General features: G+C 47.5%; 1 protein-coding gene across 1 annotated transcript; it reads left to right on the top strand.

The window, feature by feature from the left end:
• On the top strand, positions 1–22,615 carry APPBP2 (amyloid beta precursor protein binding protein 2). The gene is made up of 13 exons (XM_071448213.1): positions 1–162; positions 8,702–8,790; positions 9,468–9,619; positions 10,136–10,259; positions 14,269–14,437; positions 15,088–15,177; positions 15,628–15,695; positions 15,773–15,878; positions 16,166–16,290; positions 16,428–16,513; positions 16,846–17,036; positions 17,465–17,630; positions 17,824–22,615. Exons 1-13 carry the CDS (start codon positions 22–24, stop codon positions 18,075–18,077), a joined length of 1,761 nt encoding a protein of 586 aa, XP_071304314.1. The 5' UTR covers positions 1–21; the 3' UTR covers positions 18,078–22,615.
• Positions 22,616–24,227: the final 1,612 nt, after the last annotated feature.

Below are 24,227 nucleotides of genomic sequence, written 5' to 3'. Positions count from 1 at the left end.
AGGCGGCTCCGCACAGCCAAGATGGCGGCGGTGGAGCTGGAGTGGGTGCCCGAGACGCTCTACAACACGGCCATCTCGGCCGTCGTGGACAGCTACGGGCGGGCGCGGCGCCGCGACATCCGCTCGCTGCCCGAGAACATCCAGTTCGACGTGTACTATAAGGTACGGCGGCGGCCGAGCGGGGCCAGGCCCGGCTGGGCCTGTGGGACGTGGAAGGAGAAGCGGCCCGGGGGGCGGCCCGGGCCTGGCCTGGCCGGGGGCGCGGGGCTGAGGGGTCTCGCCGGTGCCGGGCACGGCCCGAAGGACGGGCCGGGGGCTCAGGGGCTGTGGGGCCGCCCGAGCTGCGGCTGGAGGAGCGGCGGCTCCGGGCTCCGGCCGTGCTGGGGCCTTGTGGCTGCCCCCGGGAGCCGCCCCGAGGCCGCGGTGAGGGGCTGGGAGCCCCCGAGGGGGACGCGGAGACGGGGCCTGGCCTGGGGGGTCGTGTGGGGAAGGTGCCTCTCGCCATTGGGGAGCGGTGCGGGCAGGATGAAGCCGAGCTGGCTGTGCTGGAATATGTTTTTTCCTTTTCTCCTTTTTTTTTTGTAATAATGAATTGGACGTGATGATGTCAGTGGTTGAGGGAGCAGTTTGCTGTGGTCGAGTATAAATGAGCTGGTAGGAACCAGATGGAAAGAACTGACAGTTGTTTAATGCTGTAGTTTTATTAGCATTAAATTATTCCTTGGTGAAAGGGCTGTTCCTCGTTCAGCTGCCCCTGGAATATACGGATTTGATGTAAAAGGTGCACTGAGATGGTCCATTAATTTCTTATTGTCCACTAAACAGGCATTTCATTCATGTGCAGGAACAGCTGGAAATGAGCATTCATCAGGGGAGAAACAATATCTATAAAAACCTAAGATGAGGAATAACCCTCCTTTCCTCTGCCAGCAAATTTCTAAAAATGTAGGAATTCTTAAATGAAGTAAATCTTTAGTTTATTCTTTATGAACCAGAGGTAATCACCCATCACATACATGGAGAACAGTAGCATTTACTGGTGACAGGGAAATTGCTCTCAAGCATTGAAACAGACATGGACATTTTCTGTGTCCTGGTTATTTCATGTCTGCCTTAGGTGCTAAGAAGGATGGAAACCCATTTTTCTGACATATGAGCATGCTCACAGGTAATGATGTGATTGACACATCAGCTAAAGGCTGGAGATATGAAAATCACAATGTGGAAGAATATCTGGGGGGTGACTTTCAGCTGTTAATGACAAATGAACTTCTTTGGCATTGCCTGTTCTCATGTTCATCCAGGTGAGAGGATGGTGCTCTGTGGTTTTTAGAAGCATGAAACAAAACCTCCTTCTGGTTGTAGAAGTGTGCAAGGATGTGTAATTCCCAGCTGTTTAAAAACTTACTGTAGGTGAGCTTAATAGATCACTGACTTTTTATGCTTTTATTAGCACTCTTCAGTGGTTGTTTTGAATCAGGTTCACGTGGAGTTGTTCCATGCTGAAGAGGATCCAGCAGCACACCTGATTTCTGAGGAGACTCTAGCCTGTTTCTTCTGCTGGGGTACCTGGCTCTGTCATCTTGCTGAGCAGATGGTGATAGAGGTGATAAGTGCCTGTCCCCAGAATAGTGTTTGTGTTAGAGGGACAAATGTTCATGGCAGCAAATGCCTGGAATCCCAGGCTGGTTTGGGTTGGAGGGGACCTTTCTGCCCATCTCATTCCACTCCTGCCATGGCAGGGACACCTCCCACTGTCCCAGGTGCTCCCAGCCCTGTCCAGCCTGGCCTTGGGCACTGCCAGGGATCCAGGGGCAGCCCCAGCTGCTCTGGGCACCTGTGCCAGGGCCTGCCCACCTCAGACACCTTTTTCTAATCTAAACCTGTTCTCTGGCAATTTGAAGCTTTTCCCCCTTGCTTTTCCTGTAATTTCTGTGCTTCACAACAGGAGTTCTTGTCCTGTGTTAGGAGCACTGATATTCCTCTTAGCAACCCTCATCCATGGGGTGTCCTCACACAGAATAAACCAAACTGGGCCATGCCTGCAGTGAGAGTGGGCTGGGCTTCCCTGTCCTCAGTGTCACCTTTGCTGTGGAGGACAAGGAGCTGGGCTGGGGCCTGCAGTGCCCTGCTCTGGAGAATGGGATCCCTGCCCTGGGCAGGCTGCACCTGCTCCAGTGTCCCTTCCCTCCCAAACCCTCCTGTGAGTCTCTGTGCACCCACAGAGCTATTGGTGACTGGCTCTTGGCTCTGTATTTGGACACAACAGCATCAGAAGTGTCATTTGGGGTGGCTGAAGGAGGTCAGGCTGGGGACAGCGTCCCTCTCCCAGTGTGTGTGCTGCTGCTTTGGCTCTGGGTAGTTATTTGGAATATCAGGTGGATGTTGAATCCCAGTTCATCATGGTGAGCCATGTCCCATATGTCCTGGTCACTGAGTTCTTTAAAGCAGAATTCCCAAAGCTATTAACAGTCTCTGGAGTGAGACAGACTAGAAAATTTGTGAATATTTCTTTGACTGCATGGTGTTTGTTGCTGCTGTGTTGGAGGGTGTCAATTGGCTGTTAGTATCCTGTGTTACTTGCATTCTGTGATGAGTAAAAGGAATAAAAAACGTTTCCAATATTTCACATAACTTGTAAGTAATAGTTTTTTATCTGGGTATTAGTCATGATTTGTGGTACTTGAGAAACTGCCACTGATTTTTGCAAAAAAATAAAAGGTGGTACCAGTCAGATTTTGTTTTGAGCTGTGGATGTAAATTGTCTGTGGCTATACAAAATGTTTCCATCATGTTTATTGCTATTAATGCTTAACGTTTGCCAGGCTTGCCCAGGGTTACCAGCATGTCCAGGTTGATGCAGAAGCTGCAGGTGAGGTCCCCCAGCATGGACACTCAGTGTGCTGATATTGAAAAGGGGAAAACACCAGCAGTGTCTTGGTGCTGTTCCCCAGGGCACCCCAAAGTCCAGGCTTTGGCTCTGTTGTCAGAGCTCCCTGCCTTTATTTGCCCCTCCTTAGCAAATCCACTTTGTTTCACCTCTCCAGCTTCTGGAACTGCTGACTCCTGGGCCAGGCCTTCCAGACCCAAGTGGGGAATGGGGCTGGGGTAGCTGCAGGACGTTCTTGTGCCTTTGGTAAGGGTGGCTTCTGCTGCAAGGTGACAGAACAGGCAGGCTCCTCATACTGAGCATGTTTATCTTTCTGGAGCATTCTCAAACAGTGACTGGAGCTCAAAACAAGGCACTATCAAATAATCATGATTGTGGTAGAACAACAAACCTGCTCTGCTTCAGCAGGGTATCCCTGCAGATCTCTTTTTCAAGCACTGTTTGACTTTTCCTTGCAACCATTAGAAAATTAAGAGGCAGAACAGGATGCTTGTGAGGATATCCTGGAAATTTCCAAGCCTACATTTGAGCTACAAAATATTTAAAAGTTGTATTAATGACAGCTGTATTTTGAGGTGCTTAATAACCAGCATTGTTACAAGTAACACCTGCCTCTGGGGGGGGAAATAAAAATGTGCACACATATCATACATTGTTTCCTTTGGTTGTTTGCCAGGTTTGTGTCTATCCTGGTTGGGTTTTTTCCTAGTTGAACTAGTTAGATTCTCTTGCTTAATTTTTTTGGGGGGAGGAGGATGAGAGAGAGGGTGTGTAGGTTTTAGAAGCCAAGGAAAGAAATATGCTGGATCTCACATAACTCAGACTCAGCATTTGAACAAAATGCCAAAGTTGTGTATTAAAAAGTAGTGACAGCTGGAGTAAACTGCAAGTCCAAAAAAACCCAAACAAACCCAAAACAAAAGAACCCAATCAACCAAAAAAACCCCACATTGAAATCTCTGAAAAAGTTGACTTATTATATTCTGTGGTTTGTTGGGGTGAGGATAATGTTTTGAGAGGGTGTTCCCATAAAGAATCAAGGTTGTTGGCAGAAGTCAGGTTTTGAACTCTCTGGTCAGTGTCTGGTACAGATTTCATTTTTCCCCTTGTGCCTCTGCTTTATGCTCTTTATTTTGCATCATGATCTCGTGGCTTTGGTTCTCAAGGGGCTTTGCTGCTTTAGTGTTCTCTGTCCCAGGTCTTTGTTGGAGTTACCCAGTGCCAGCCTCATCTTGGGCTTGGACTGGTTAGCAAGGAGTTTCATCCCATGCTCATTTTCCTTTTGGAATGGCTTTTCTGGATTGTGTGTTTCTCTTTCCTTCCAATTGATTTTTCTTGAAAATAATTTGTTCTTGGAACATTTTCTGGTGAGCTCATTAACCACAGGAGCAGTTGGAGATGGCATTAATTTGGTTTCTGTCACGTTTAGGTGTTCTTTGAACCAAAGACAATGAACAAGCAGGAATTTGCTGACTGTTACCAACAAGCAGCAGAACGTTGGTTCCCTGCATTGCAGCAGAGGTTGAGTTCCCTGATGGGGAATCATGGCAAGCACCATTCCTGTCCATTAGAACATAGCAAACTTTGGTCTCCAGGGCTCTGATGAGAGGGAGAAGGATGAACCCCCCTGAAACGAAGAGTGGCTGTGCTGCTGCTTCAGTTCTGAGCTTCTCTGTCTGGGGAGGTACAGGCAAGGTCACAGCACAGAGTGAGGGAGGCAGAGCATCCCAGAGCCCTCTGAGGCTTCTGCTCTGCCCCCAGGGTGAGCTCACAGGGCCTGAACTGCCCTGGTGCTGCTGTGCTTGGGGTAGGAGTTCAGGGTGTGTGTGTGGGAAGCTGTGATGGTTTCTGCAGCCCCTCTGTCACCTGGCAGGAGCAGGGGGTGCAGCAGGGCTGCACTGCTGGCCTTCAGTCAGATCCCTCCAGCACCTCTTCAATTAAAGCCTCTCACTGAAGGAGAATCATTACCTCATGAGTTTTTGCCAGTTATTATTATTAACACATGCCTTATTTCTGCAGTCTAAATTTAGATGTGAACTGAACTGTGCTTCCTTATGTCTTTACTGGTTTGAAACTTCTTGCATTCTGACTTGTACTACTCAGGCTGCTTTTTGTTAACCTCCAGCTATGGGGCACATTTCCTCATCCTGGTATCCCCCTACCTTTTCAGTAACCTTGGTGAGTCTGAGCCACCAGAACTCCTCAGAACTGAGATAATGAGGTCACATCATGAACAGAGGTGTTGGGCTCCTGCTGAACAATAATTCCCATTTCCACTTCATTTCCTCTGGGCTGATTGAGCTCTGGGCAGGCTGGGATTTCCCAGTTCCTGAGGAGAATCACACGAGTGTGAGGCTCAGCCTTTGTCTCCTTGTGCAACACCAGCTCTGCTGCCCTGGCCCAGAGAGGAGGGCAGTGGGAATGCTGGGGTGTGCAAGCACTGAGCTCTAGAAATGTCTCTGAATTCATACCAGTTCAGTGGCATTGGTTTTTTCTTGGTTATTTATTTGATTGGGGTTTGTACAGATCAGCCTGGTAATTGGCACTGTGCTTTCCAAGGAGAGCTGGGATTTTATTTTTTTTTTTATGCCTTGAACAATATCCAGGAGAAGCTTGTCCAGGGGGTTTGTAGATGATTTTGAAATTGGTTTAAAAGCATGGAATGTCTCTAAATTTTGAACTGATTATTTTTGGTGATGAGTCTTTGTCCACAGATTGGTTCAGTGAGCTGTTGACTCAGGACAATCTTTTCCCTCCTTGCTGAGTGGGGAAGGAAGATGGTGGTTTCAGCCCAATGTTTTTCCCAAATTCTGCTGTCTGTCAAGCACTCTGTGCTTCCCCAGTCTGGCCTGGTACTCCATGACATTATTAGGCATTACAAAACATCCTGGGGAGCTTCTTGGATTTCCTCTGTAATTCTTCCTGAAACATCCATGTTTATCAATCCTCTGCCAAACTGGAGCATCAGGAGCATATTTTTCAAGTTGCATCTTCTTCAGTTCCTTTTCTGGAGGATCCTTGTACAGCTGGCTGGAATTAACCCCCATCTGCTTTAAAAAAATTATTTAAAAATATTTTTATTATGTTTAGAGAAAGTTTGGTTGTTTGTTTTTTTTAGCTTAGTCTTCCCAGAGGGAGAAAGACAAGAACTTTACTAGAAAGATGATGTAAGAATAAAGTTACAAGTTAATGTCATTAATGTGTTCAGCTGGGGACACCACAATGTGCAGCTTTTGTCACACACCCACTGGACATGCAATCCAACATTCAGCCTTGGCTCCTAAGAGGGGCTGTGGGGAGTTTCCCACAGCTGTGCACAACAGCTGGGCTGGGCAGTGTAATAATCCACCTGTATATTGAATTTCTGCCTCTCCTCAGTGCCAGAGCTCAGGTGTGAGCTGATGGAGTTGGGAGTCACCTTGCAGGCTTTGAGTCACTTTTCCATAGTTCAAGAAGAATAAATCCTGGTGGGTTCCAGATAGGTTAAGCTGGTGTCTGAAAGACATTTCTCTGTTCAGAACAGGATAGTTCTTTAGGAGCCCAAAGCTCTGGGCTCATGTCAGGGCATGTTTTTCTTGAATCACTTTTGTTTAGTTTTCATGTTATGTAGCAAGGCTGTGGTCAGGAATTCTGTCTCTGGAGCTTTAACAAGAGAATCATTTCTTCAGTCCTCCCAACTGCTTCTCAATGAGTGTTACTGGATCTCCTGGAATTACTTCACAGTTTGACGTATACTCACTATTTCCATGTCAAATTTCGTTTGAAAATATTGCCCTAACAGCCACAACAGTTCCAAGAGGCTTCCAGCTGAGTTGATTCCTCCAAATGTTTGCCAGTATGTTGAGGGAAGGGGTTACAGGGACAGGGAAAGTCCCAAAGATGTTGTATTTCAAGTTAGAGCAGTGAAAAATTGCAGCTTGGGCTTTGGGGCCCGAGCCAAACTTGACGTGTGCCTGAAATGGTTGATGCTCCAAAACTGAGGGTCCTGTGGGACCTTCCCCCTCCCTGCCACCCCACCAGGCCATTTACTCCTCAGGATCCCCTGGAACGGGGATTCTCTCCTTACAAGAAGTGTTTATGTAACCTCATAGATGTATAAATTTTTCAGGGTCTTACTGTGGTTAATTTTTGATAAACCAGGAATCTCTGGGATTCTGGGTGGGTACTGCAAGGTGATAGGAGGGGGTGGTGATTCTGTACTCAGTACTGTGAAACCTGATGCTGGTTTTGGCTGCCTTAAATCCTGCTGCAGTGCTTTGGGGATGTGTCTAAGCTTCCTCCAGAAACCATCCCATCAATTATTGATGGCATGCCCACCTTCACTTTGAGCATGGAATACCAGACATTTAAACAGCTGCTTTTGGGGGGTTTTTACTGCAGAATGCACATTTTAGCTTTTATAGAGCATTTGCTATGAGACAGCTGTGCTGAAGGAATGAGAACATTTAACCATGGCTGTGGCTTTTAACTACAGCAGCCTGGCTGTTCCCTCAGCGCCAGAGAGAATCCAGCAGGAGCTGGATCCCTTTGAAGTACAGGGACACGCTGCTTTATCTGAGCACTAACTTTGCATGCTAACTTGCTCTGGTTTTTAAAAGACTTCCTCTTTTTTTTATGTTCCCTCAGCAAAATAGATAACCAAGAGGAAAACATTCATTTCTGGCAATTGACGTTATTAGGTCAAAGTATTTTTGAAGTTTTTTTGTAGGTTGTGCTGTTAAAATAACAGATTTGCTGTGCTCTAGAGCCAGTGTTGTGTGCTTTTATAAGAGTTGACTGGAACTAAATTTCTGGCTGGAGATGTTCTCACGTGCTGTGTTTGGAATATTAATTCATCAGCTCCCAGTGTTTGTGGAGAAAAAGGTGAAGCAGGCACCAGATGCTTATCACTGGAAGCATTTGAAGGCATTATTAAAGCTGGGAGGAATATGAATATTTTCATTAAAGCACTGCTGGTGCCTGTGGCAGGTGTGCAGTGCTGCTTCCTTGGGTCATGTACCCTCCTGTGCTCATCTGTGGGCCAGGGCCTTTCAGATAATGGGGATGAATGGTTCACAATGGATGTCTCTGACATTTATTTGCACAGTCCCTTTGTACCTGTGTAAATCCATGGCATTTATAGCCTGGTGTGGCAGAACTTAACCATGCACTGCATGGACAACAGGCTGTGGTTTGTTGTGAGCAACTCAGCTGAGAAATTCACTTATCTGCAGGCACAAATCACTGTGGGCATTAGACAAGGCAGTGCTTTTAATAAATGCATGAACAGGCTCCAGTTTTCCCTTTTACTGCTGGGGGAGTCCCCTGTGGCAGCTCAGGTGTCAATGGGGAGGGGCTGGTGCCTCTGTGGTGCTGGCATTGGTGAGTGACCCCTTGCAGAACTTGTGGGTTTGGGTTTATTTTTATCTGACATATTTGCATTGCTGCATCCTAGCCTGTGTGTCCTTTCAACATGTTCTGAAAGCATTTGGTATCAAAACTGTCAGCTGGATTTGTCTTGGATTTCTAGCTCACATGTGGCAGTGTTTTGGTGTTGCAGGGCACAAACACCTGGAAATACATCCATAGATTAAAAAAAAAAAAAACTTGAAACAATCTATGGACCTCTCATAGCTCAGTTTTAACACTGAAATTGTGAAATTGTGCTCATGAGGTGAAATCTTCTGATACAGGACCTTACTTTTTAGCCTGCTGAATTTCAATGCTTTCAAGTCTAGATTTCATCATAAGTTATCTCTACTAGTAAGCTGAGTTTCCCAGAAGAACTCAATCTTACATATGAAGATAAATTTTCCTGGTTTTTCTTTTCAGCTTTACCAACAGGGCCGTTTGTGCCAGCTGGGTAGTGAATTTTGTGAACTAGAAGTTTTTGCAAAGGTGCTACGAGCTTTAGATAAAAGGTGAGTATCTCAATAGCTCAATAATTCCCATTTCAACCCTCAATCTCCCCATCTAGGAAGAGATGTTGAAAAAAGGCACAAACAAGAAAAAGCAAACGATGCAAACCCCCCCAGTTGCTCAACACCAGAGGTCGTGCCCAGAGTCCCTGGGAGCAGCAGTCACAGCACCCATTTCCTGCTGGTTTAGCAAATCTGAGGGAAGCTGATAGGATTGCCCCGGTTTGAAGAGTTTGCCTGTCATTAAATATTCCAATTTGTGCAGTTACAGAACTTGACTGTTTTGGATCAGGTTCCGTGTAACCGGGACGAGCTTTGAGGCTTCAGGCCCTGGTCCCGCCCCTGGCTGTGTGATGTTAATGGAGCCATTGCCGCTGCTTGGTCGGGAGTGCCGGGGGAGGGACGGGTTCGGAGCCTCCTCCCCGGTGCCTCAGAGCTGCAAACTCTCTGCAGTTTTGGTGCTGGTCTCTGGCTCCCACCGAGGGTGTCCCTGTACACAACTTGCTGTGGATCACCCAGAGCCTGGGGTCCATCAGCTGCAGCCTCACAGCGGGGCCTGCACTCATCTGCTTTGGGTTTGAGGGGGGCTTGGCCTTGATTTCTGTCCTTGGAATGCATGAGAGCCAACTGAGAGCTTTCAGACCCTGTGTGCAACCAATCTCTGCTTCTGTTTGTTGCAGACATCTGCTCCATCACTGTTTCCAGGCTCTGATGGACCATGGAGTCAAGGTTGCTTCTGTCCTGGCCTATTCCTTCAGCAGACGGTGCTCCTACATTGCAGAGTCAGATGCTGCTGTGAAAGAAAAAGCAATCCAGATTGGCTTTGTTTTAGGTAACTGCTGCTCACGGGCTCTTTGCTTTCTCTCTTGCAAGTTTCAGTTAATGTAACATTAATTTTTTCCTGTTAAAGATAAGCCTTTTGAAGAGCTGTGTGTTTCGGAATGGAAGTTTTAGAAAGCTACTTGGTGTCTTAAAATAAATATATTGGATTTTAATATCTAAGACTGTATAGACTTTTTAGTTCAAACTGTTTAGGTTTAAAATTAGTTTGAGGAATTTGCATGATTTTAGTGCAGGTAAGTTGTGGGGTTTTTTGACAGAAATGTAGGAAAACTCTGTAATACCAAAAAACCATCCTAAACCAAAGTATTATTTCCTTCAGCTGTAGGAGAATTCTCCTCTTACATTTCATTCTTTCCAGGTCAGGAGGGTTTGACCTTGACAGGATTTCTGTCTGTTGGAGCAGGTCCATGAAATAAGTGATCATCTTGTGAGACCTGAGCACACCCTTGTTCTCTTGAAAATGTGTTTTGCTCTTCACGCTGCTCTTTGTTGCTGATTTTTGCAGGGGGTTTCCTGTCAGATGCAGGCTGGTACAGTGATGCTGAGAAGGTTTTCCTTTCCTGCCTTCAGCTGTGCACCCTCCACGATGAAATCCTTCACTGGTTCCGTGCTGTGGAGTGTTGTGTGAGGTGAGCTCACCTTGAGTTCCCAGGAAACCTTGGAGCCATCCAGCTCCAGATGCTCCTTTAGTGTCCTGCTGCCCCAGAACACTTTCCTGGCTACAGCTGAAGATCAGGAGGTGCTTGTTTTACACTAATCCCTGGATTTTCAGCTTCTGAGTTGGCAGCACAGCACAATGGATTAAAAACCCCAATGTTTTGCTATCCTGTGTAATCTCTCATGGGTAACACTGCTGGATAATAAGAGTGCTCCAGCAGTTCTTGTTTCCCAAGGAGTTTTGCACGTGAAGGAATGTTCTGTGTTGGACTTTGCTGAAGTTCTATTAACTACAAAGAGAATTTGCCGAATCCAAATGCAAACAACATAGATACAATTGAGCAGAAATAAAGGCAAAGCTTCCCTTTCCTGATTCCAGATCCAGCAAGTTCTCTTGCTCCATGCTGAGTGCTGAGCTCTGGGCCTGGGCCAAGATCTGGGTGTCCAATTCCTGTGGGCACCTCTGGCCACAGCTGAGGTGGTTTTTTTTTTGCTGTTAGAATTTTGAAGCTGCCTTGTTCCTCAGGGCCTGCAGGGGTTCACATTTCATTGACAGAGCCTCTGTTCTCTTCCCCTGTGTGTTGAGGTGTGATGGGCTGGCTTTTGTTGCTCTCACCATGACCAGGCTGTTTTTGCCTATTCCAGATGTGCCCATGGGCACCTGGAGGCTGCTGAGCAGAGTTCAAGTAGGATTTTTATTTTTTTAGCTGCTCTATCAAAGAACAAAGCATGTGCTGTATATTTATCTGAATCTAGAGCAAAACTTGTTTGGAAAGCTGCTCCAAAAAAAGCCCAGCATCTCGTTTATGGTTGGGCAAACATGAAGGGTGAAGAGGCTTTGCCAAGAGCTGCTGCTGTCCTGTGCCAGCCCCAGGGCCATGGCAACGCTGCTGTGCCTGGTTCTGCTGGCTGGCATTCCAGAAATGATGCCAGGAGCCTGGGCACACAAATCCAGCTTCCTAGAACTGGGGAGTGATGGACACAGAGCCACGGCTACTGCTTGGTCCTTTGCCTTCTAATTAATCTAAAAAAAGTTTTCTTGTTACATCAGGCTCTTTGGCAAGCTGGAGAAGTTGCTTAAAAATAACTGTCACCTTCTGCAAATAGAAATGAAAAGAAGGGAAAGAAAGGGAGGGGAAAAGGGAACTGTCTCTGCTGGACAGTGGTGTGGAAAGGAGTTTTCATTCTGTGCAGGGAGAGAGCAGCCTGTGTTGGGATGAGCCCTCCTGACCCGGGGTGTTGGCTCTGTTGTTGGAGTCTTCCATTGTTCCCTGGGGAGCTCTGCTGGGACATCACCCCTCGGGGCACTGGGAAATGTTCTGGCATCTCCAAACCCTCAGCAGGGCTGGTTTGCAGTTGTACCAACCTGAAGGAACTCAAATGCTTTGGGAAGGGCTCAGTCTGTAAAATCTGAACACCTTTGTGTGGCAGAGAGCACTCATTGGACTCATTTTGCTGCCTTTCAGCTTGAGAAGAGTAAATGGTGCTGTAACCACCTGATCCCACTGAGGGAGGCTCTCACACTGAGCTTGCACTGCAGCTGGGGGGAGTTTTAAGGAAACAGAATTGAAGTCCAGCTTTTGCAAGTGTGACACTTTCTTTGGCAAGTCAAACCTCTGGGAGTTGAATTAGTACACTGCAGTATTAATAGAACACAGATTAAAAACCTGTGAAGTTTTGTGTTATTTAAGCACAACTTGGTGTTTCCTTGTCCTGGCAGTGGTAAATTGTGTGGAGAAGCTGGGAGGGTGTGAGGTTTCTCTGAGCTTGTACCCTGCTTTTCTGGGAGTGTGGTGCTCCTTTGGTTTGCCCTCTCTTATTATTCTGTGTTACACCAAGAGGTCCAAGTGCATAACACAAATACGAGGCTCTCCCACTTCTTTGTTGCACATTTGGCTGATTCCTGGATTGTTTTCTTCTGGTGCTTTTAGACTTGCTAAGCTGCTGTGTTGGCTCTGAGTTTGTTGGGGGAGGTTATTCCCCAAAAGCTGTTATTGCAGACATCAAAGGAGGTTCAGAGCCATTAGCATAAACGTCCTGAGGCCTTTTCTCTTCCTCTTGGCTTTATCTCCTAAGATTCCTTTGGATTAATAAAGGATTTTTTGTTACTCAGAACTGGATCACATAAACTCTGCTTATCCTAGAGGATTGGCTTAGGTTTAGCTTGGGTTTTGGGGAGATTTCTTTGTTTCTAGACACTGTCACTGAAGCATCCAGACACTGGCTGATATGATCTTTCCCAGGAGCTTATCTAAATTGCAGTGCTATCCCCACTGGCTTATTCCATTACATGGGATTTGGGCTCCGTGGTTTTGATGTTGCAGAGCAGCTCCCAACTGAATGGTGTTGGCAAAATGGTTTTTTTCTCTTTAGGAAAACTGTTTACTTAATTCTTCTCTCGTTTCTTTATCATTCCTGTCTCTTGTTGCTGGAATGTTCCTGTGACCAGGCACACAATGCACTTGTACATCGTGTTTGGTTCTGAGGCTTTATTTAAGGAAAAATGTGGGTGTTGCTTTTTGCTGTCTTGTTGTTGAGCCATGGTGCTGGTTCCCACTGGAGAGCTGGAATCTGTGTAGCTTTTGCAGGGTTTTGAAGGGCTTTTCTTTTGATGTTCTCTTTGTGCAGCAAATCCACATCTGCCCTGTGCCCGCCTTCAGGCCCTGCTTAGGAAAATGGAGATTTTATTTCTTTTCTTGTTACTGTTGGAGTTTGGTGATGCATTTGGGTGGGAAATGGAGGGGCAGTGTTGGACAGGCAGCTCTTAGGATGAGCTGAGCTGTATCACTGGGGGAATGGCTGCAGTAGCTTAAATCCCTATTTGGAGCAAGTGGAAACAGGTTTAGAAAAGAAATTGAGCAACAATTTCCTTGTTTGCTCCTTCCCCTTTAACAATTGATTGGAAGTTTTATCCCAATGTTTGATATCAGGACTAAAATGCAGCTCCTGCACAGTCAGAGTTTGAGCCTCTTTGCAATGCAGCTTCACTTTGTGCTTCCCTTCCCTCTGTGCAGTTCTGCCTGTGCTGTGTTGTCCTGATTTCCCAAGCCTTGCCTGCTGTGTTCAGTCTCTGTTACTCACTGTCTAATGACACATTTCCAGCAGGGACAGTGGAGGTTAATTCACCACAATTCCATGTCTGCTCACTGGCAGGTGTTTGCCATGGAGCAGGAGCAGCTGCCCTGGCTGGGAATCCAGCTCTGCCCTTGGGGCTTGGAATATCAACACACACCCATTCCAAATGCACCTCGTTAAACCAGTGAGCATCAGCCTGCACTCATGCACAAATTCTTTGCTTTTATTTGTAACAAGTGCCACAAGCTGGAACTGTTACTGCTCTGGAGAAACAGGAGGAGGTTTCAGCAGTGCTGGGTGGTACTGGCTGTGTTTGGGTGTCCATCCTGCAGATGGGAAGGCAGCAGGATAGGAGAGGGAAGGGCAGGGGATGTTTGAGTTGTTGTGATCAATGAAATGGTCTCTCCTGATGGAGCTGGTTCTCATGTGGAATGGATGTGACTTGATCTTACATGAAAACCTTCCCCAAGCCCCAAAGCACAAAAATGCCCACTTGGAGCTACTCAGGGTTTGGGGGGAAGTGCAGGGATGCAGGAGAATGAGCTGTGTTGTACTTACTGTGGCTGCTTGGGGCTCCACCCTTTGGGAAAGAGGTGCAAGGGATCTCAGGCTGTGTAGGGCAGGGCTTTGGGAACGGAATCTCATCACTATTGGGAAGAATGAATTTCATGGAAAATAACACTCAAAGGCCCCACACCAGAGCGGTTCAATGCATTCTGTATCAATGGGTAAAATCCTTGGGCATCTCCAGCAGGAGAAGCTCCTGCCCTGTGCCCAGCTGTGTGTGACTGACCCAGGCAGGGCAGCTGTGCTGGGCTGGCAGAGCTGCAGCCCTGCGAGTGTCACTGGTGCTGCTGCAGGCAGAGCTTCTCCAGCTCCCTCAGCAGCTCTCTCTGATCCCCCAAGGTTGCTGCACGTCCGCAACGGGAACTGCAAGTACCACCTGGGAGAGGAGACCTTCAAGCTGGCGCAGTCCTACATGGACAAGCTGGCCAAGCACGGGCAGCAGGCCAACAAGGCGGCGCTCTACGGCGAGCTCTGCGCGCTGCTCTTCGCCAAGAGCCACTACGATGAGGTGAGGCCCTGGGGCTCCTGGCACCTCCTGCTGGGCCTCACTAGCCCTGGCTCTGCTCTCCTCGGCACCTGGGTGGCACTGCCTGAGTGATAATTCATTTATCCACTCTTGTTTCCGTGGGTTGTTCTGTGTTAGGCTATGAGCTCTTCACAGCGCTTGGACCAACGTGAACATGCAGGTGTTGCTTTGCCTATACATGTTGGTCACCTGTAAATGAAATATTATAAAAGCTTGTTTTAATAATTGAAAATGAATAGCAGAACCTGGTTTGTTAAACTCTGTGTGAAGTGTAACTACTCCATAAACTGGTTTTCCTTTAATCCCTAAGTTCACTGACAGGGTGTTGTCCTGCACAATGGGAATTGTGAGGATTTCTTAAAGATTTTATAATACCCTCTTCTGTCTGTAAAAGTCATAGTAATATAAACCTTAGATTAATATAAAATACTTACATATTCACTATTAACCTTAAAAGTGTTTTTTAAGTCTGTCTTTTGAGACATAACTGGACAATTCATTACACATAAGCACTCCAGCTGCATATTTTACATTTTGGAATGTAAATGATCAGCTTTTCAGAGGTAATATTTTAATGTTGCAATGTTGTGAAGTTCCAGCTTCCATTGTGCTGCTGCCTCTCTGTCCCACAGGCCTATAAGTGGTGCATAGAAGCCATGAAGGAGATCACAGTTGGGCTGCCTGTGAAAGTGGTGGTGGATGTGCTACGACAAGCGTCAAAGGTGAATCTGAAATCTCCCCTTTGCTTTGGGTACTAAATCAGTGCCAAGGATGGCTGAGGAGAGGTTGTTACCTCCAGAATTCTCCTCAGGGGCCCTAAGGGTTGTTGTTTGTGTTTGTCTCAGAATGGGTGGGGGAGTTTGTTTCTGTTTGTGTCTCTCTGAAATGGAGTCAGAGCTGCACGGGTGACCATTGTGACAATGTTAACCTGTGAACTTCCCTGGAAGGGCTCTGGTCCCTCTTTGGTCTGGACTAGGTACAGCACAATCCCTTCAGCCAGGCAGGATAAAATGGGAAGTTTATTAATGCTGTGCTCCTTTTCCCAAAGAGCCAAAAAGTCCTTTAGTAACCACAATGATATTTTGGAATTGAAGCCAAGAGTAAGTGTGGCAGTGTCTGGGGAGCTGAGCTGTGAGTGCTCAGCTGCTCACGTGCTTCCCCTCCCCTGCCAGGCCTGCGTGGTGAAACGGGAGTTCAAGAAGGCAGAGCAGCTCATAAAGCACGCTGTGTACCTTGCCAGGTAAGGGCATTCCAGAAAAACCCTTCTAAAATTGTCCTCAGCTGGCCTCAGTTTGTGATGGCAGTGTGTTTGTGCAGGGAGCATTTTGGAGCCAAGCACCCCAAATACTCTGACACGCTACTAGACTACGGATTTTACTTGCTCAACGTAGACAATATCTGCCAATCTGTTGCCATCTATCAGGTAGGCAGCAGGGCTTGTTTCTCTTGGTGGTTTTCATCTCTCAGATGTTGTAGTTAATTCATGAAGATAGAGAGTAATTGATTTCTGCAGTTGTGATGTTTTAAAAACCCTGAACACTGCCAGCTATGGGGTTTTGCTTTCTTTGTCTTCCTCTGACTCCTGTCTTTCATATAACTAGTGTCTCAAATATGTAGAGAATTTCAGAGTCAGTAGATTCATCATAGGGATGAATTTGGGGGTTTCTGTCTGTGTTAACTTATGAAGTTGTGGTTTTGGAACCCTTGCAGACTGCACTCGATATCCGGCAGTCGGTATTTGGAGGTAAAAACATCCACGTAGCTACAGCTCATGAAGACTTGGCTTATTCCTCATATGTTCACCAGTACAGCTCTGGGAAATTTGACAATGCACTGTGAGTACAGCACACAGCAGCACAGTTAGTGCTGTAAATGAAGAAAAATGTTCATTGCATTAATATTTCTAATTTTTCATTGGTCAACTGCTGGCATACATAAACAGAGCCTGAATTTTTTATTTCACCTCTCCCAGATTCCATGCTGAACGTGCTATTGGCATTATCACTCACATTCTCCCAGAAGACCATCTCCTCTTGGCCTCTTCAAAGAGAGTTAAAGGTAGTTCCCTTTGTTGTTTGAACCATTTGGTTGTGCTCATCCTGGTTCCTCCCAGGCAATGCAGCTTGAGTTGCCTATTTCAATGGAGGTGTTTGTAGCCCTTGGTGTTTACAGCACACTTGTAAAACACAAAAGAAAAACCCAGAATTCAGCCAGATGAGTTGGAGTGGGGGGATGAAATTGCAGAATATAAAAATGTGTTGGGAGCTTGACACAGCAGTGTGACAGCAGTTGGTGACAGACACAGAGCCCGGTGGGCTGTGCCCCCCAGGTGGGTCCCTGGCTCTGAGCTGGGTGTGGGCACAGTAACAGTTCCTGTCTCCTGCCCCCAGCACTTATCCTGGAGGAGATTGCCATAGACTGTCACAACAAGGAGACAGAGCAGAGGCTGCTCCAGGAGGCTCATGACCTGCACCTCTCCTCGCTCCAGTTGGCTAAAAAAGCCTTTGGGGAGTTCAACGTGCAAACAGCCAAACACTACGGCAACCTGGGCAGACTGTATCAGTCCATGAGGAAGTTCAAGGTAAGGCTTTACTCCTGACCTGAAATCTGCTGAAATCTGAAAAGACCAAGGTTTCAGGCTGAAAGACAGCTGAAATCTGTTACTGCAAATGATGGGTTTCGGTGTCCACAATTCCCAAGTTCAGTTGCTAGTTCTGTGCTTAGAAAACTTGTGCTTTATCATTCACCCCAAAAGCTTTGTGCAAAAACAACTCATGGAGATGGGTGATAACCTCAGAGGTGACAGGGAGCTTGGTGCTGTGATCTGCTGTTCACTTCACTAAAGAATTTGGAGAACTTGGTTTATGTTTGGCTTTGTTACTTTTTGCTTGTTACAAAATGCTGCTGTTTGAGCTGCTACATAGTTAAGTTGATTTAAACTGACTTTCCCCTCTTTCTGTGGGGTGGTGAGTGGTGTCTGACTGACCTGTGTGACTCTGGCCCTGACAGGAAGCAGAGGAAATGCACATCAAGGCCATCCAGATCAAGGAGCAGCTCCTAGGGCAGGAGGATTATGAAGTTGCCCTCTCCGTGGGCCATCTCGCCTCCCTCTACAACTATGACATGAACCAGTATGAAAATGCTGAAAAGCTTTATCTGAGATCCATAGCAATTGGTAAGTGACTACAGGAAACTTAAGTTCAAATTTTTAGAAAATAACTTGGTTGTTAATCTCTAGACAACATTCTGTGGCTAGAACATGAGTGGAGAGTATAGGCAGATTTTATTGGTGAAAATAACCTGATAACTCAGCTGCAGCCCGTGGAGATCTTGCCTCTCAACTCAGTTTTTCTCTTGGGTTTCTCTAGGAAAGAAGCTTTTTGGTGAAGGATACAGTGGACTTGAATACGATTACAGAGGTCTCATTAAACTGTACAATTCCATTGGCAATTATGAGAAGGTGTTTGAGTACCACAACATTTTGGCCAACTGGAACCGGTTGCGGGACCGGCAGTTCTCGGTCACGGATGCGCTGGAGGACGTCAGCACCAGCCCCCAGTCCACGGAAGAAGTGGTCCAGTCTTTTCTGATGTCTCAGAACCTCGAGGGACAGAGCAGCTAAGAACTTGGTCAATTAACCAGTTAAGGTTTTTTCCCCCAGGTTACAGGGGGAAAAGTCATACTGTGAAACCTAAACCATGTAGTTCTCTGGGGGCTGGAATTTGCGTTGAAACACTGGTCCAGTCTACTGAAGAGTGCCCATACGGATGAATGTGTGTTAAATTCCTCTCAGCATGTGTATGGCATGTTTAGTTCGGCTCACATTTTTAACTTGGTATTCCCAAAAAAAACCCCCTTCTTTCTCTCTTCTTTCAAAAGAAGCTACTTTGCAGAAAGTCTGCAAGAAAACATTAAATAAAACTGTTTGAGTTCAAAAGAGTTGCATTCTTATTACGGATGGAAGGTTTCATCGAGAGCTTTCTGCCGATTCACAGAGAGAACAAAAGCTGTACTCTGAGGAGCTGTAGGAGAAAGGTCTTGCTGCTGTATCATTGTAGCAAAGTTTATGGTAAATAGCCAGCAAAGGGAGGATGTGCTGGCCTTGGCTGCTGCCTTACCAAGAAAAGTGGCAAAGACCCACTCTGGAGAGCACCATCTGCTCATTGAGTGCCACCTGTGCTGTTGTGGATGCCCTGAACTGGACCAGCACAGATCCCACAGACCAGCAAGCACAGTGTCCTCGGTGCCACCACCAGTGCTCCCCTGAGCAGGACCAGGACACCACGGTGGACCAGCCTGCTAGAAACCGCTTTTGGACCAGTGGCTTTAATTTAATATTTCTGCCCCTGCATTCACTTTGACAGTAGAACTCTCTCATTTAGGTGTCTGATCAGTGCAAACGATATCCATGTGATAGATCCAGAGCTAGGAAGTGAATTGATGGTTTGTCTGTACCCAGTGAGCTTCTGCAGAGATTCCTGGCAGTGCCACAGCTCCACCCGCTCCACTCTGCTGCAGCCACTCCTCCTTCCCTCTCCCGTGGGCTCTTTCTTGCTAACAGAGGCCATACCGTGTTCATACCAGTGAAGAGTTTTGTATTCCAGTCCAGTTCCATTTTCTGTTTCTGGAGAACACAACTTACTGTACAGGTCGCAAGGGTCAGTGAAAAATGCCAAAAAGCACAACAGGTCTTTTTTTTTGTGATGCTTCATTTCTACATTAAACAAGAGTACAACCAGAAACCGATTCCTTACGTTAATTTACGAAGCAGAGCTCAGCTGGACAGACCCTCTGAGAATGCCTCTCTCACTTGTCTTAATTCTTCTGTTGGGGCCGTGTGCTTCTGTGGGTTCGGGTGTTGCTTTGGGCTTTGTTTTATTTCCTGCTGTTGGGTAACATTTGCAAGTCTGTGTGACACAAACCAGAACTGACTCGCTGCTGTTACCTCAGCTGTGCCCTGGATCTGGGGTTCTGTGGGTTCTGTCACTTTGGGGGTTCCTCTCCCCTCTTTTCAGGGTTTGTACCTTGGCCAGGGCTCGGCCGGCTCTTCCCAAGGGCCTGGGGCTGGATGTTCTTGGGGTCTGGTTTTCTCTTGGTTTATGGGCTTTGTGGCAGGGAAAGCTGCTGGATGATCTTCAGGGAAGAAAGAAATAGAGGTTTTGGACATGACTTGGAGCTTAATGGCTCTTCTAAGAAGTGAAATTTTACAGGCCAATAGTTCATATTCTGGTGCCTTCAAGTGTTTTATTTTTGGGGGGAAAGGCTGGGTAATATCAACTTTAAAATGCAATGACATAATTAGTGAATGCAGATTAATGATTGCATACTTAGAATATCTTCACTGAGGTGAAAAGAAGTATTTGCATAAAACCCCCTGTGGTATTAGGACTTAACTGCAGTGTGTCTGCAACAGCTGCTCAGTGAAAATCCAACTTAGTTATGTGTGGATTTAAAATGTGATTTATTTATAGCAGTTTTTGTTTATGACTGTGTAGGAGCTACAGACAAATTCAGCTATACAAGGCAAAACCTTCACCCTGAATGCCCACGGCACTGACAAGTTATAAAGTTCTTATGAGTTCTTAAATCCTTTTAAAAGGTATTTAAAGTTAAACAAAGTGTGTAACACTGTCAGGATGTGGGCAGGAACGTGGCTTAAAGCTGTCCTAAAAAACCTGAGTGATTCTGTACTGCAGAAGTGCTGGGGCTCCCAGCTGGGTCCAGGGGTTTACACTGACCTGGGCTGGAGCTCCTTTACCCACTCTGTGTTCCCAGTCCTGGGATCTCCAGCTTTTGGCTGAGGAGCCCCAAGGTGTGTTTGGGGTGGGGAGCATTGTTAGACTGACACCTGGCACTGGCCTGCCTGAGGCACTGCTCCTCTTCCAGCCCTGCTTGTGTCCCTGGTTGTGCTTTGCCTTCAGGGCAGGGCAGCTCCTGGTGTGGGCAGCCTGGGCAGGAGCTGTGCCTGCACTTGGTTTGTTGGTGGCCCCGGTCCCAGCTCTGGTGGCTGTTTTGTGTCCTTCCCCAGTGCTGGCAGGAAGGGGAGGAAGCTCCTAAAGCTCCCTGGGAGCCCCTTTGGCAGAGCACTTGCCCAGGGGCTGTTGTGGTGATGCCTGAGGGCTCCAGGGGCTCCTCCTGTGCCTGCAGGGAGTCCTGCCTGGGGCTGAGCTGCCCTGCAGCTCCAGGGCAGGTCCCTTCTGCAGCAGCGTGGCTGTGGCTGATTGCTGACACTGCTGGGGCACAGGGGTTGGCAGGATGATGCTGCAGCTGCCTGGTGGGGACAGCTCTGGTCCCCTGCTCAGGACCTGCATTTGTGGCTGGGACAGCACAGGAGTGACCCCGTGGGGGTTTGGTTCTGTGTTGGCACCTGGAGCCTGTCTGGGATGCTGTGCTGCTGCTGGTTCTGCTGCTCTCTCTGCTCTGTTGGTTTGGTGCTGTTGAGGAGTGGGAAGCTGCTGGGATGGTGCCAGAGGCAGGTAAAGGATTCCTTGGGGTGGATCTTGCAGCATGAGCCCCACTGTGCCCTGGCAGAGCTGCAGGCAGGGCCTGCAGTGCCCTCTGTTCCCTGGGGGTTTTCCTGCACCCCGTGGCTCCTCTCTCCCCTCCTGCCATAGCCCAGGGCAGGTTTTCCATCCCAGCTGGGTCAGTACCGGGGCAGGGGCCTGGCAGGTGGAAGATCCATCCAGGAAGGAGTGGTTGGCATTTCCAGACACAAAGGTGCCCACGCAGGGGCTGTGTGCTGCTGGCAGTGAAAGGGCAGAGCTGGGAGTGGGAATCCTGTGAAATGCATCCTTTCCTTGAAGGTGAGTAAAGGAATCACCCCAGAGTCCCTGGTGAGTGGTGAGCACGGGTGTTACCTTAAGGTAAATTATTTTCACTGTTGATGAAGTTAAACCCTCAATGTTTGACTTTGTGTGAGGTTGTTCGGGTCAGTGAGGGGGGAGTTTGCTCGAGGTGCCATTGCTGCTTCTCGTGGTACAAAATGCACATTGAAGTTGGTTCCCTTTTCAGTCCTGGGTGAGGGAGAGCACAGGAGGGAAAACTGACCGTGCCTCAAAGGGGGGGAGCTGTTGGCCAGGCCTCCCTCGGGTGATGTGGATGGGCTGGACTCGGGCAGGGCAGGGCTGCTGATACCAACCTTTCAGCAGATCCTTCCTTCTGCTGCCTGTGCAGAACCTGATTTTATCTGCAAGTCCTTGTTCCCTTATCAGATAATTCCTGGCCAGTGTCAGTTCAAAGCTGCCTCTGCATTGTGGGGGGTGTTTGACACTCCTGGCCTGGGGCCCTTGAGCCACTGGGCCCTGGGAGGGCTTTGGGGAGAAGTGGGGAAAATTTCCTTTAGAAATAAACTCCAATAGCTACAGAGAATTGGCAGCACTGGGAATGCTGTTGTCCCTAAATCTCAGGAACGTTTTGGGCAGTGACACAGGTGTCCCTGGGTGTGTGAAGTGTGTGCTCTAGGGTCTCGTATTCCACTACTCCTTGCAATCCTCGGTATCTATAGCATGAGTGGCCTTAGTGAGTTTGTTGAAGTGCACATTTTTTTTTTTCTTTTCAAAAGTAAATTTTAAGATGAAAAAGATATATACTATATAAATATATAGAGCTATTTAGAAACTCGGTTTGTGGTGCACAAGTTCAGTGTTGGATCGCTAAATACTCGTCGCAGGTACCATGTGTGTAACTTTTCTTTTCTGTATATTCCTTTCTGGGAAGCAATGTTGCCATGGTAACTACAACTTTACAATTTCTTTACTACTTAATGATGTGAATGAATTCTACATTTTATTGAATATTACCAGGTTCAGTACTATTTTTATACTTTATTGAACTACAGGGGATTTTAATTTAATAGCATTAAAAAAAAAAGAGAAAAAGATGTTGCTTGAACTGTATAACTGTATAAATTGAACTAATTACACAAACCCACCTCTAAACCAGAATCTCCACCTGTAGTGCCACGTTCATTTATATAAAAGTATCTTGCTCATTGCCAGACCCTGCAGCCCCTCCCTGTGTGTCAGGATGAAGGTCCCCCCCCACCTCTCCTGCCATCCTCTGTGCCCACAGAGCCATCCTATGTTTGTAACCAGCATTGTGATATTCTGTAACTGTATTGCTCAGATGAAATATTGACCTAATAAATGGAGTGTTCCCGCAGCCTGGAGTGCCTGCAGTGAATTGGTTACAGCTGCCCTCCCTCAGAGCCTGTCCTTGCCAGAGGGTGGAATCTCTGCCTTTGGGGTAAATCCTCATGGATGGGGCTTGTGTTGGTACCTGTGCACTGTGGACAGGGGGAGCCTGGGGTACTTGCAGGATGTGGATCCTGCCCAGATCCTTCCCTATTCTTGGGTTTTTTCCCCCTAAAGTAGCCATGGGAACACAAATTCTCTCCTGCAAGTGTGCACTGGCAGCACCAGAGCATCTCATGTGGCTGCCTGAGCACAGAGTGGGTGAAAAGTCAGCATTTCTGGGGGTTTTTATTTTTAAACCATCAGGTTTTTGTGTGACCTGCAGCTGCCCAGCTCTGCAGAGGCCTCCCCTGGTCTCACAGGGCTGAGATTTCCATTTTTAAAGGCAAAATGCCCTGGAACTCTCCCCTGGCTCTGAGAGCCCAGGTCAGGCCCAGGCTCACGAGGGGGACCCCAGAGTCCCTGGGGCTGAGGCGGTGCCAGCTCTGCTCCTGTAGCCTGAATTCCAGGGTGGAAATGGATATCCCTGGGTGTCTGGGTGTGCTCCTGCAGCTTTCTCAATTCTTCCCCAGGGAAATGACACTGGGGAGTGCTGGATCCAGGCTGCCAAGAAAAAGCCAACAACAGCAGACTCCAAAGTGTTTCTGTTTGCTGGGGTAAAGGAAGAATTAACAGCAGCAACCCTGAAACTTCTGCCCAGGTGAAGGGGAAGCTGAGGTATGGATGAGGCTGTTCTGCTGATTTTGGGGGAGAGCAAGTCCAGCTGCCTCTGCCATCTTCTAAAACCCAGCAGCAGGAAAGGCAATCCCTGTAACATTGCATCCTGTAGTTTATTCCAAACATTTTCTGATCCTACTTGGAGCAGGAACCCCTGAAGGTGAAACCTTTCCTCTTTGCCACCTGGTCAGGAAACTGAGGTTTGGGTTAGGTTAGGCAGAGCTCAGTTTTCCTTGAGAGCTTTCCTGTCACTTCTAAGTCACCTCAAGTCCTACTGGAAAAATGTGGGATAATCCAAGTCCTGAGCAGCCTTGCTGAGTTCCCTCTTAAACCAGTGTGACACTTTGAGGGCAGACAGTGTTTCCTAAGGCAGCCTCAGGCATTCCTGCATTGGGTTCACCTTTAGCTGGAGGCATTATTCTGTTATCCAGGGAAAATTCCTCAAGATCCAGCTCTGCACCACCCAAGTGTCTGCTCTGCTGCCTGGGAGGGTGAGACACAACAGCCTCCCACAGCCTCTCAAGGGCAGGGCCAGCACAGACAGGAATCCCGGGCCCCTGGCCAGGTCTGGGGATGGGATCCACATTTAAAAAGGAAATTTGTTGTCCTGATTCTGAGAATGGTCTCCCAAAGGAATCTAGGAGGGTTTTTCTTGGGTTCAGAGGTGAAGGCAGTAACTGAGCCCCCACCCAGCTCTCCCATTCCAGCATGTGGGAGTGAAGGATCTTTGGAGTTTTGTTGGTCAGACTGAAAGATTGCTGGGACAAATCATTGATATTTCTGGTGTTTCCTTAAAGCCTGGATTGATCTATGAATCAAATGTGGCCGACCCCAAAGCCCAGCCAGAGTCATCCAGAATCCCA

Source organism: Agelaius tricolor, unplaced genomic scaffold (assembly GCF_023055355.1).
Source record: "Agelaius tricolor isolate 1412-34295 unplaced genomic scaffold, bAgeTri1.0.p SCAF_25, whole genome shotgun sequence".
NCBI lineage: Eukaryota > Metazoa > Chordata > Aves > Passeriformes > Icteridae > Agelaius > Agelaius tricolor.
This window is presented reverse-complemented; position numbering and strand designations above follow the sequence as displayed.

What these genes read in the sequence shown, in the direction of transcription:
- APPBP2 (XM_071448213.1), top strand. Translation starts at nt 22, where the DNA reads ATGGCGGCGGTGGAGCTGGAGTGGGTGCCCGAGACGCTCTACAACACG. An exon ending in CTACGAGCTTTAGATAAAAG is followed by an intron (nt 8,791 to 9,467) that starts GTGAGTATCTCA and finishes TGTTTGTTGCAG; the next exon opens with ACATCTGCTCCATCACTGTT. An exon ending in CCAGATTGGCTTTGTTTTAG is followed by an intron (nt 9,620 to 10,135) that starts GTAACTGCTGCT and finishes TGATTTTTGCAG; the next exon opens with GGGGTTTCCTGTCAGATGCA.